Source organism: Haliaeetus albicilla, chromosome 14, assembly GCF_947461875.1.
Source record: "Haliaeetus albicilla chromosome 14, bHalAlb1.1, whole genome shotgun sequence".
Lineage (NCBI taxonomy): Eukaryota > Metazoa > Chordata > Aves > Accipitriformes > Accipitridae > Haliaeetus > Haliaeetus albicilla.
Genome location: NC_091496.1, coordinates 25,236,566 through 25,250,494, shown reverse-complemented (window position 1 = coordinate 25,250,494; position 13,929 = coordinate 25,236,566). Strand labels below are relative to the sequence as shown.

General features: G+C 38.2%; 1 protein-coding gene across 6 annotated transcripts in view; it reads left to right on the top strand.

The window, feature by feature from the left end:
* Positions 1-13,929, top strand: part of PTPRZ1 (protein tyrosine phosphatase receptor type Z1) — a 144,665-nt gene that overhangs the window by 104,400 nt on the left and 26,336 nt on the right. For 4 of the 6 annotated variants that reach the window (XM_069802033.1, XM_069802031.1, XM_069802032.1 and 1 more), the window contains exons 12-13: positions 523-4,102; positions 7,845-7,989. In XM_069802033.1, the coding sequence (XP_069658134.1) occupies positions 523-4,102; positions 7,845-7,989 (3,725 nt within the window). The remainder of the gene's footprint in view (positions 1-522; positions 4,103-7,844; positions 7,990-13,929) is intronic. The other 2 variants (XM_069802035.1, XM_069802034.1) reach the window with 1 other exon arrangement.

Below are 13,929 nucleotides of genomic sequence, written 5' to 3'. Positions count from 1 at the left end.
ATCTTCTTTTTCAGAAAACTCTGAAGATTCAGCAGATTTAAGGACAGGTCATAAATATGTTTTACAAATTCTGTTACTATGACAATTTAATTAACATTGGGATATTAGTGCAAATCTCTAAGATGTTCTGGCAGAAAAAACATTTTTTCATTGATGTGTGCTGCATATACAATTGCACTTTGTTAGGAATGAGGTAGAGCTTTTTTAATAAAGTACATAAATACTATGAGTGGGTTTTGTCTCTCAAACAGAGTAAAAGTAACACAGTATTTAAGAAGTTGTTGTGACACAGGATTTTTTGTTTGTATTGCAAATAAGTAATATTTTCAAGACAGAAGAGGATACCTGTTCTGGCAGCTAAATATTTTGCTTTAAGACCAACAGTATTCTCAAGTGTTGTCTTGTTTTGCCTCTCTTGTTTTTGTAGAGCCAGGAAAATGTACTATTGCAGTTTTGGTTTCCGTTTGTGTACAGTGTCTATAAGCATTTTTAATTGTCTTCGGCTATGGTATTTTTTCAAAGGATGAAGTTGATGAAAAGGAAACAGAGGTGGATGAAGAAACTGCAGTGATTCCTAGCACTGACAGTACAATAAACCAAATAAGGAAAGATTTCCAGGTGACTACATCCAGCTACAGTCAAGAAAAAATGGGGACAAAACCCAATGAAGCTAAAACAAATAGATACTTAACAAGAGAAGAAGAATTGCATGGTAAGGATGATGTTTTCAAAGCAGTTTATTACCCTACTTCTCCACCTGCTAGTGAAATTTCAGAAGAAGAGGAAGATCCTTTTTTGGAATCTCAAACAATTACTGGAATTCCTCCTCAACTCATTGACTCCACCAAAGGTGTGGAAGAAGAATACATATACCTTTCTTCAGGCACTGAACCAACAAGAATAACCACTACTGGCCATAGTGATGAAGGTTTTTTATTGTCTCCTTTTAAACCTCATCAGGAATCTGATGACTCTTGGAGTTCAGTTCTTACCACTTCTTCAGCACAGTTGGTTACAGAGGAGATGTCCCAAGAAGACACCCTTCCTTCAGGAAGTCCAGATATAAGCGTGCATGATGTTCTTTCCCAAGGCTCCATTAAGTATGTTTCAGAAGGTGTAGCACCCTCAAGCTCTGATGAGCCTACAAAGCATGCTTCTTCCACTGATGGAAATGTATGGTTTCGTAATGCTACAGATCTGACAACTCAATCTGTTGATACATCGGATAGCAGGCAGTTGTCTCAGACCAGTTACACTGATGCTTATGTAGAGGGATTAAAGCCAGCTACCGTGCCCTATTCCAGCAGCCCAGTGGTTTCACAAGACACTTCAGATGCGGATTTAGAATTGCCACATTATTCTACCTTTGCTTTCTCCTCTGCTGAATTATCACCTCACTCTATCTCTTCAAGCTCTGGAGAATATGGTTCTGCTTCTGCTGCCAGTGAGGTACTCTCTCAGACAACTCAACCAGTCTATAATGGTGAGATACCTCTTCAACCTTCCTACAGTAGTGAAGTGTTTCCTCTAGTCACCCCCTTATTGTTTGACTCTCAGATGCTCGACACTACCCCTGCTGCATCAGATAGTGATGTGACCTTGCATGCTACACCTGTATTTCCCAGTGTTGATGTGTCATTTGAACCCACCCTGTCTTCCTCTGATGATGTACCTTTGCTTACATTTTCCTCTGCTTCCTCCAGTAGTAAAATGTTTCACCGTTTGTATACAGTTTCTCAAATGTTTCCACAAAGTGCTACTCCAGCTGTTGCAAGTGATAAGGTGTCCCTGCATGCTTCTTTGACATTGGCAGAGGGTGATACATTAATACAGCCAAGCCTTGCTCAATATGCTGATGTGGTGTCACATCAGACTACTCATGCTGCTTCAGAGACACTGATATTTGGTCATAATAGAACTCACATATTTTCTCAAGTTGAACCATCCAGCAGTGATTTAAATATGCATGTACTATCTACAATGTCTGAACTTCCTTATGCTTTGTCTAGTAATGTGGGCTCCCTCCAAAGCTTTACTGTTTCCTATGACTCTGCAGAATTTGTGCATGATTCTGTTGACGTATTTCGTCAAGATCCTTTATTTAGCAGCTATAACAATGTACTGGTGCATAAACCTTCTTCTGTAATATCACAAGCTGATACTTTGCTGCAGCCTACACGCTCTCTATCTAGTGATACGGATTGGTCTGAAGCATACTCTGGTAGTGAGTCCCTTTTGCCTGATACAGATACTTTGACGGTACTTAACGTTTCTTCCTCTGATTCTGTAGATGAAATTACGTATGAATCATCTGGGTTTAGTGATGTTAATAAGATGCTTCAAAAAGGTGATGTTATATATGGAGATGAGAGAGAACTGCAAATTTCCTCTTCTTTAAGTGAAATGGCTTCCAATGCTGAAAGTAAAGTGATACCTGAACTTTCTACATCTGTTTCTAATAATGATGTAATTAAGCAGAATACGTCTCTGCAAGAAAGCCCACTTCCTGTTTCTAGCACAAAGGGAATCCTTCCAGTCTCTCTCGCTTTTCCCACTACTAAGATATTTGATCATGATATTAGTAAACTTACAGAAAATCACCTTTCCGTTCAGCCTTTGCATGTTACAACTCCAGCCTTTGATGACACTTTGCTTAAACCTATGCTTAGTGCAAGCTCAGATCAAGCTCTCTCTGCCCCTGCTTATAGCAAAATGTTATCCTCGACTCAGCAGTACTTTTATGAGACCTCAGCTACATTAAATAACGAAGCATTACTGCAATCCTCCTTCCAATCTTCTGGCGATGGCACTCTGCTTAACACAGCTGCAGTTGTGCCTAGTGATCCAATATTGGCTGAAAGCTCCAGGGTCCATAAAGATAGTTCTACATTTGACCAAATATTGCATCAGATGGCACCAGGTTCTGCTACAACTGAAACCATGCTGCATTCTACATCTGCACCTTCCGTTGCTGATATGTTGCCAAACACTTTTAGTAAGCCCACAGCGTCACTTCAAGGTTTATCTGTTTCTTATGCCAGTGAGGAATATGTTTCATCCAGTTTGTTTAACAGTGAAGATGTTCAGCAGGTTATGCCTACATTGTACAGTAGTGATATTTCATTCCAGCTGACCAGTTTAGAAAATACAAATGCCTTTCCCCCCCAAGCAGCGAATGCCATGACAACTCCCTTCCTAACAGGTGACACATTACCACACATAGCTACTCCTGCAGACAGCCATATCTCTTCAAGTGTTTTTGAAAGAAGTGAGGCTGCCAGTGTCTCTTCAAGTTCTACACTTGGTTTTGATCCTGATCATATGCCTGCAGTTGTTTCTGATTCTGACGTGTCCATTCATCACACTCTTCCTTTACCAAATGTACATATTTCTGTTTCGGCTGTTCCTCCCAAAAGTGAGATCCCTGTAACTTTGAGTAGGTTGCTGGTTCCTTCCAGAGAATCCTCTGGGTTGTCTCCCAGTATTATGTCCAGTACTGATTTGTGGCCGTCTGTAGTTGAGGATGACTACGATGAATATGACGATGGCTTCCCTGTAAGTAACTGTATCTCATGCACTTCCCATAGAGAAGCTCAGGATATGATAGTAGAGGAACAAAATACAAAGGTAAACAATAACAAGGATCAGAGTAACCTAATTATAAGCTCACATTCTGAGAAGCCTGAAGAAGAAGAGAAAATTTCAACTGCTGCATCAGACAGTCAGATAAACCATGCCACGGACAGACGTAATTACACATCCGTACCAACTTTGACAGCGAGCGTGATACCTAAGAAGCACAACGACCCGACAGTTTTGGAGAGCCACATTCAGACTGCTAGTGTCCCATTGCAAAACACATCAGAGTCTAAGTCTTGGGCTGTTTTTACAAGTGATGAAGAAAGTGGTTCTGGCCAAGGTACCTCAGATAGCCTTAATGATAATGAAACTTCAACAGATTTCAGTTTTCCTGACCTTAATGAGAGAGACACTGAAGGGGCAGTTGAAGCAGGTAACTCAGAATTAACTCCTGGATCATCACAGTCATCAGCCTCATCTGTTACTAGCGATCACTCATCAGTATTCAACATCTCTGAGGCAGGTTAGTTATGGATAAGTCTAATGAATACCATGGAAAGCTGTGAGGGGATACTTTTGTGCCATAGAGAATGAGAAGGTTTATCTACGTATAATAAAAGGAGACCGTAACAGTGCCAGTGGGTGTGATTAAGGAAGCATTGGGGAACAGGGGGTGCATGCTGAGCTGGCTATCTTGTGAATGCTTCTTCTGGCTACTTAAAACTGCACCTGAAATACTCTTCAGTAAGAAGATTCATGCTCTGCTTTTGGATAGATGCATACTGTCAGCAGAAGTTGGGTGGTGCACAATCTAAAACCAGAATTTGTTTCAATGTTAATTGTTTAATTTTAGTTTTAAAGGTTTAAGAGGGATGTAAGTTCTCTGTACAAAGACAAATGCTGCCCTTATGGAAATATGTCAGAGGAAATCATGCCTCTGTCAGAGGAAACATACCTCTGAGATTCTGTTTTTTAACTTAACAGCAGCACATTTCCTCCTTGTGTTTTGGTTTGTATTTTCTAAGATGTATTGAGCAAGGAAGAAGATGCTTCAGTTTGATTCTGATTCATCTTAACTCATAAAAACATTCATTTTCATTCTTACTCTGTATGCCACCTTCAGATTTCAGTGAGATGCAGACTTTTTGTGCCAGATTTGCATATTTCCAAAATTCTTAGAGCCAGATTCTCCTGTACCTGTTTATATTTGGTGCTATTTTCCTAGTTAGTCCTCTTAAAGTCACCGAGGGTATTTGTGGTCTATGATTCCAAAGATAAGGTCAGAAGGCAAAACTGAACCTCACATAGATAAAAACATGGTAAATATAAAGCATTTCCTTTCTATTTAAAAACGCATTGTGGAAAATCTGAAGTATTCAGACAAGTAATTTCCATTGCCTCTTGTTAGAGTATTGAAAATCCAAGAGTAAAGTCAGAAATTATCTATGATGTTTGAAAAAAAAAAAACACAAAAAAAAAACAAAAAACCCCACAAACGAAACAAGGTTGAATAGGTATTTTAGAAAATAAATTGAACTTCGATTAAGTACTCACAGCATCTGTAGAGGGCAGTATCATTCAACTAAAGCCACTAAGGAATGGAATCCACAAGGCATGGGAAATTTTCAGCCCAGTCCTACAAATACACAGTTAAATCACATGAGGTCATATTACTCATGAGCAACAGGATACTAATGCAAAAAGGTGGTAAATTGACACTCCCTGTAGCTGGGGCTAGTAGAATGTGAAAAACAGAAAACAAAAATTAAAAGAACATAGACAACATACTGAAATTAGTAGGAGACCTAACAAGGTAGGTGTTATAAAACTGAATCAATAAGTGAATCAGTTCAGTAGGTAAGTAGTTACCACATTGTGTAAAATGCATAACACTTATTTAAAGATAAGCAAAAAGAACATCAATATTTCAAAACTTATGTTACTAATGTGAATGAGTGTTACCATAAGAGATTTGTAGTTTACATAACGGGTGTCATTTGAATTGTTACTGGTAGTAACTCAAAAAGGATTATATGTTACTGGAGTAGTAGGAGTACAACAGACAGAGTTTGTCTTCTAGGTATTATTGAAAGACACTATACAGTATCATTTCATGTACATTATTTTTTCCAATAAATGATGCCAAATATTGTCTTTTAATAAATTGAAAATTCAACGTGAGCATGTCTAACATGGTCTCCTGTAAATCAAAGACATCTGTGCTTAATTCAGTTATAAACAAAAACCAAAAAGAAATGAAACTCTCAGCTGAGAACTTATTTATACATTACAGTAAATTCACCAGAAATTGGTGAAATGTCTTCTTGTTGTGACCATTACAGAAAGAATTGTCAGTTAAACTTTTCCCAGTCTTTGTAGTTGTTGATACATATTTATGCTTGTTCTGAACTAGGCCTTTCTCCATGAGACCTCTATGGCTACCTAAACCTTGCAACTTTAGTTGAAAAACTCTTAAGAGAAATTAATATAAAGAAATATGCAAAGGATCCAAACACATCAATTATTAGGAGGCAAAGAAATCTACTATAGATGAGACTGCCTTTTCAGCCACCATCACTGAAGTGATGGCCAAGTAGGCAAAAAACCCCCAGTTACAGAAGTCTGCTCTTCATTCCCTGTAGAAGGAATCCTAGTAGGATTTGGTCATGCAGTTGGAAGGAACCCTGTCATCACACAGATAAGACTGGGTTTTATGCTGTGAATTAGTCCAGAGTTGGATAAGCAAGTATGAATGCTTCAAAGGGATCGTATTCTGATCTCTCATGCATACACATAGTTTCTTCTGAAATCAATAGGAAATGCTGAGTTTAGCCTACTCATCAGAAACTCGGGGACAGATTTTTCAGAAGAAACTTGTGCCTGCAATCAATTTGCCCACTGAGCTATAGGATTTAAAGAGCAGAGATTGATTAGAGTGTTAGAGTACTTTGAACTAAAACGAAGACATCTGCAAGATCAGAGCCTAGATCTTTTTGCATATAAAGCCCTGAAAGCCCCGAAAGCCCCTAAACTCAAGAAAATGGAGGCAAGCAGAGAGCTGCCTGAAAATTTGTACTGTGTGAAGCTGTTTGGATTTTGACACACTATTTAGAACATGTGATTTGTTTTTTGGTTTTTGTTGAGTTGGGGTTTTTTTGGTCCAACTCCGTTCCCTCCTCCCTTTTGTCTGAAAGCTTTTTATTCATGTAGAATTGGTCCCTTGAAATCCCAATGGAGTGCAGCTGATTTCTAAATGCAAAATTCTGCTCCCATACAGAACAGTCATTGACTTAGGACTGTTCAGAACAGCAGAAAACATTCTTAGAAAATCTAGAGGTTTAATTCTAACAAGTGCAAAAGTGCTTATTTCTGTGTTTTAACTCATATAATGGCCACAGATCACAGTAAACTGCACAGATTGAAAAGAATCCGTTATTTTGTGTCAAAATCACAGTTTTAAACTCTTTACTTCTTGAGGTATGACCAAAGTTAAAAATGCAAGATTGGTCTCATCCACCATGGTGTTCCCTTATTTAATGAGATTATAAAATACATTGTTTTAATCTTCATACAGATTCCTATGCCCAAATCTTTCTGTCACCCAGCATTACAAGGCTGACAGAAATGTAAAATCTAGACCATATCCATATAATTTGATTGCCTGTAAGATGGAGATAGGAAGTTTAATTCTGGCTTACGTATAGTTGGGGGAGGAAGTACTGCAGTCAGATTCAAAGGAAGCAGGATGTACCTATAAGGCGAGTTAAAATACTTGGCAATGTGTTAAAATACAGAAAGCTTAAGTGCAATATGGCAAGCACGTAGGGACCATTTCAAGAAAATTCTCCTATTAAACTATTAGCCAAAGAAGTGATTTTGCATTGTATGAGTGACAGTTTAATATCAAAAAGTTCTCTACACATTCCATTATTATATATTCAGACTCCTTAACTCAGTTGGCTTTCAGCTAATAAACAGATGAAAATAAAAAACTTTCTTCTTCTATATTTTAACAACAACCTGCTATTCTTACAAAGAGGAGTCTCCACTGCTGGAAGGCTGAGTCACATAAGCTTGAACACTTTGCTTTACCCTCTATCTGCTTATTTTCTGTAAGCTGGTTTGCAAATGTATACACTTTCTGCAGTACATAGTAAAAAATAGAGGTAAGTGGTATTAAGTAGGCTCATTATAAGACACATTCACTCATGCTGTGCATGTCTCAGAAATTAAACATGGACTGTTTCAATTTTCTCTGACTGCAGAGGCAAGTAATAGTAGCCATGAGTCTCGTATCGGTCTAGCTGAGAGTCTGGAATCAGAGAAGAAGACAGTTATACCACTTGTGGTCGTATCAGCCCTGACTTTTATCTGTCTAGTGATTCTTGTGGGTATTCTCATATACTGGAGGTAAGTTGTTTTTTGGTTGGTTTTTTTTTTCCATTCTAAAGAGCTCTGATTTGAAAAATGTGATTGACGTTATTGAGCTGGTTTATAGGAGGGAAGCTGGATCTTGTCTCTCACCGTGTCTTTGTATTGTTCCCAGTGCTGCAGTGACATAAAGCTGACAAAATAAGGTGGTTTCTGTCCAAAATGCTCAACTGCAATTCTTTTTGGTTGCAGAGGGTTGAACCATTGCACATAGTTTATTTCCATATTGAGAGATTTTAGTAAACAATTACTTGTGATTATTAATGCCTAGAAGTCAAGTGACTTAACAGAGCACTGGGAAGAACAGGAGGGAGAAGAAAAATAAATAGTACGGCATGAGTTTGTTTCCTATCTTTTCAATCCTTTAACAGTTAAAAAAGGTAGTTGTCGATTTAGGATGAGAATCTATGGTCCTCAATAGGACTATGTGAATAAGCAATTCATATAGGACTGTAGGAGTGTGCTGTAGCTGACATTGTATGCAAGACAGAAATAGGATAGTTTAATGATGCTATAATAGTATAAATGTTTTGAAATCATTTACTGAGTAGCTCTTATGATGTTCTGTGATAAAAAGTTGTTGTACTTTGTGATTCTGCCAAACCAAAATTTGCTCCCCCAGCTTTTTAAACCATTCAGTGGGTAACTAAGGATGCGTTTCATGTGCTGCACACCATGCTCAGATTCCCTCATGGGCGTATTTCTCTGTGACTTGATAAGACAGAAAGAAAAAAATTAGGCTAAAGAGAAGTGATAGATATAAGAAGTCATGATAACATAATCAATGAGGGCAAAAGACTATATCTGTACTGTGAAATAAAACAGACCAGCTGGCATGGCACAGATCTCTTCTGTACAGCTAAAGTCTCTTCCCTCACAGGGGGAAAAAAGAGAGTGGCTGCATTCACTTCACCTACTGGGGATAGTCTCTGCCCTGTGCTAACCCTAAATGTGTCAAGCACTGTGTGAAATAATGTGAGTTGGCCTGAGCTAAAAACATGCCAGGAATCTAGTCAGCCATGTGACAGTATGCGGCAGTGCTCAAGCCTTTGGCTCTGTTTCATTGGTTCTAGATAAAGCCAGAGAGTCTTTCTAGGGATATGTCTGCTTAAGCTCTCATAGGGCTTTCAAAATCCAGGCACAACCCTAACGCTTCTTTGAGTGTGCAGGTTGCCAGAGAGGAAACACAGTGGTGGTCCAGAAGGGGGAGATAAGCTGAAAAACTTCCTGCCATGGAGATTCCTGCTCTTTGGTGATTGCCAGGAACCTGATCCTTCTGCTGCTTTTGCAGTGCTAACACGTAAACTAGCAGCAAGAAACACGTCCTTGCTCTTCCAAGAGCTGTACGAACAAGGGGGAAGGCAGGCCCAAACATCTGACAGATGCTTCCAGAGCTTGTTTCTTCTTTTTTTTTCCCCGTATTCAATCTTGCTTAATCTAAAATGTATGAAGGTGGTGAAGAAAGAGGAACTAGACGACAGACTGCCCTGTCCAAGTTACTGACTACTGTAATCTCTAGGCTATGATGTCAGGGTTGTGCTTACTGACTTTTCTTCTAGTCTCCTGACACTGGTTTTCTATTGACCCAGCAGGGTGTGTCCCACACAGGGGCAGAATACATCCCATCTCTGAACAGACTAGCCTTAAGAAATTGAGTTTGAGCTTCCTTTGTTCCAGGCAAGTGCGCTAGCGAGTCAGTCAGCCTTCAGCATGATTAAAGACACTTTTGAGCAATGAATTTTCAAAAAGGTTTCTCCTTCTTTCAAAGAAGTAGTTAGTTTCTGTAAGAATTGCGCAACTCGCTTCTTAGTTTATGTCTAGTTGGGTAATTATACTGTCCATCACAGGATTTCCAGCTAAGCACTTTCATATTGAGAACCTTTTCCTGTCTTTCATGTTACACAACATGAATGTTCATATTCATCTTCCAAAGGGTTTCATCCCTGATGCTAAATAGTATTTGAAATCTCTTCTGTTTGCCAAAGAACACCATCCATTTTAAGACCCTGATTGTACAGTGCAGTTCTAGTAATCCTGCACATTACAAGCTTGTTTTTATCAAATAACGTTGTGTTCATTTTGTATTCTTTCTCTGGGAATGAACAATTCTGTAACATAGGTCTTTCAAAATAAAACAAAAATCCCTTTAGCAGTAATATCTTCTTGACTTGAATTTAATCTTTTCTGTATTTCTTGTGTACTACAAAATAAAATATGGAGCTCTTTTTTTGTTAATCCTCAAGAAAATTTTCTTGGCATTATGGTAACACCAGTAACATGTTTCTTATTTCAGAGGAATGAAACATAAACAGTATGTATTGTAGGCAGGACTTTGTGGCCCTCTTTCAAAGGTGCCAAGACCCTCACCTCTTTTTAAAGCCTGGAAAAAATCAGAATATTAACTTCATTGCTATGCAGATTTTATTAAGCCTGGAAAATATTAGTATAAAGTCTATAAGAATTTTTACGGTTCAATTTAGTTTATTTTGAAATAATTAGTGTAAGCTGTCAATGTTTCTTTTTATAATACTTTTTTTTCATGTGGGCCAATTATTTTCACTTATTAAAGTTCATTAAAAGTTTAGGTTTGCAAGAAGTTATTCTATATTCCTTTGGGAACAGTACTTAAAAAATTTCATCGGTATGTCCTAGCTGGGTATTTGAGTGATTAGCGCTTTGAGTTGTTTCCATTATTAGCTCCTAATCTGAATATGCAAAACGTGTGTTTAGTATGCAAAATGTGTGTTATTTGGTTTAAAAACCAAATAACTACCAAGAGCGACAAGTTCCAGTTTCTCAAGGTTAAAAAAAGGCAAAATTATTTTGTTCTTCACTTGAATGACTTGTATCAGAAAAATAATTCTGTACCATCTGTTGTTTGGGTTTGGGTTGGTTTTTTTTTTTACATGAAATTGTTAATCAGCACTTGAGGAAATTCCCCAATCTCTTCACTATCTCATTAGGCACAATTTCAATCTTTCTGTGATAAAATATTCATTTCTCTGACATGGATGAAAACTTTTAATGGCAATATTGTCTAAAGATTGTCTAATTGCCAGTAGGAAAATACGCAATTTTGAACTACTCTAGTTCTGCATATCAAATCTTTTGTAATTCAAGCAATTTTCAAGCAATGTCATTTTCCTTTCATTTCTTCAGTGTGATTAAGATTACAGTGGAATAAACAAGGAGATTCTTTTGCCTGTTTAATGGCCTTGTTGTCTGGATAGGGGTTTTTTACATCTTTAGAGAGAATTTTCTGTCCAAATCTAGAGTCTATCCATCTCTCTCAGTATCTATCTACTTGACTGAGTGCAGCAGAGATGCAGCAGGGATATTTGAATCTCCTTACTCTGTTCTTTTCATTTCTGGATGGCTTCATCCTGCCTATTTTGCTGAATTAACTGTATCTGTTAAGGTGACTGAAAATGAAAGTTTCTCTCTACCAACATATAATACACTGGAAGTTGCTTGTGCTTGTGTGTACTGTTTTGGAACAGTTCATAGAAGTGATCAATGAAAATAAACCTGATGAAATTATGTATAGGAAGAAATGTCAACCTATTTGTGCAGATCAATTTTTATAATGGTTATCATAAAAAGAGCTTGGAAAATAGTAAAATGGTAACAGTTGTCAGTGGGATTTGTGCCATTCAGGATTCTTTTTCAACAAATATATGTGAATCTCAGTAAGACACGAGCTCTAATAATGTGAACAGCAGACTGCTAATGCAGTTTCAGCTACGTTTGTATCTATAAACATATTGAATATCAGCTGGCTGTCATGAAGCCTCCTAGAAGTTACATGACAGCAGTGCTTCAGAAATGACCAACCCAATGACAGACAACACCCTGAGTAGTCATTTAAATTTTAACTTTCCTCTACCACCCTATATCTTTGAAACACAGCTGTCAGAGAATGTTCATTTTCTTATCCATGATTTGAACTGATTCCTTGAGTCCTGTGTTAGGTTTATGGAAACAGAGTTGAGAAGGATAGTTAAATTCGCACATGCAGAGACACACTAAAAACAGATTTAAATTTACAAAGGCCGCACTCATCCATCCATGAAGGAAAAACTTCTTAACTATGTGACATCAAATTATAAATAAAAGTGTTAATAAAATTTGAAAATGAAAATTTCAGCTGACAAGCACTTAAAAAATAATTGGAACCATTTAAAAATGGAATAATTTGAATCAGTGAATCCATTGAGGATCCATTTAAAGATCCTTTGGATCCCTCGGATCTTTAAATGATTGAAACCATTTAAAAATAAATTCTAATAAGTGTTTGCGAATACCTATTGGCAGATATCCTGTGAGCACAAAAGACCCTGAAATTCTCAGAGAAAGAAGTAATCGTGCCTCTAAGACCATTCTGGGCGAGCGGTGGATGTGCAAACCCATCCTGTCACAGATGCCGCTGACTTCCGAGGTTCAGCTCCCTTCCTCGGCCGACACAAGTGGTGAACACCCTGCACACGCGCACACTCACACGCACACGCAGCGCCGTGCTGCGCGGCCTGCCTCGGTGACGATCCCAGTCAAGCTCTGAGCAGTCCCTGCCCCAGGGGGGAAGTAGGCAGCACATATCCTCAGCCAACGTCCGGGGGCTCGCACAGCAGAAAAACGATGTCCTCTGCAGTGTGAGGCGTAGCCTTGTCCTAAGCAGTTCACATTTAAGTGTTCGTTCAGATCTAGTATCTCTCCTGTTAAACCGAAGAGCTGCTGCTGCATGCCTTCCTGTACAGATACAGACACTCTAATTAATTCAGTGGCTTAGCACTATCTCCATATATAAAGCATGTGTTCAAAGAAGTGCGGTGTCTAAATTACAAATTACAGTTTTAGGTTGAAGATCTAAATGCTGTGATGAAAGGTGTAAATTAAATAATCAGGTTAACGTTGAGTGATGGGACCTTTGTCTGGAAGTTTGAAATAGTCATCACTTTTTTCATTAACAACAAGTGATAATTAACGAGATGTGGTTATTAACATTAGGTTTAGTCATAAAGGCTTTCACTGCTGATGCAGAAGCAGATGGAGTGCCTATTTATGAGTCTTATTACAGGTTAAGTCAACTGCTATGAATTTGTCTCCCAAATGCGCTAAGGGTGTAATTTATTTTCAGCCACAATTAACTTGTTAAAGATTAAAGATACAGTGGCTCAGTGAGGGATAGTGAATGTATGGCATATTTTGAGGGCATTTTAAGTACTGCTTTAGATGTGAAAGCCATTATGCTAATTAAATTCTTTTTAGCTCAGTCCTTTCTCAAGCAAGGAGGTGACAAAACTCTGTAATGTTAGTCCATAAACTTTATGTATGATCATTGTTCATAAGAGTAGGCATTAGGGGGAGGGCATTTTTTGGTTTTAGAGCTTTAGTGTCAGACTGGTTAGCACGTTTGGTTGGTTGGTACTGTTTTTAATAAATACAGTACATCAGCATTCTCTGTGCCCAGCAGGCAGGGCCAAATTTTCCAAAACTGTTTAGTGATTTGAAGTACTCTGATACTTGCCTACCTCTGTCAGACATTTTGCCCACAGTTCTGAGACTAACTCTCGAGTATTATGCTAGCATTGAGACAGCCATTCTCACCTCAACAGCTGCTAACTCTATGGGGTGCTAGTGTTAGAGCCTCTTTAAAATTTGAAAGATGTTCCCAAGCACATCCTGAATGTGTTGTTCTTGGTCTGCATCCAAAATTGCTATTTCTAAGTAAAACTAAGTACCTAATGGGTAGTCTTACTCCAAACATTTCATGCAAAGCCAAAGCTGCTCCATGAACATCACAAATATGCTTTTAGAGGATTCTTTTAGAGGACCTCAAATTTAATTGCTATGTGAATAACCAGAACTATTTTGAATGCCACAATTTTCCCTTTGAGGTAGCTGTCCACTTTTTCTTGTGTT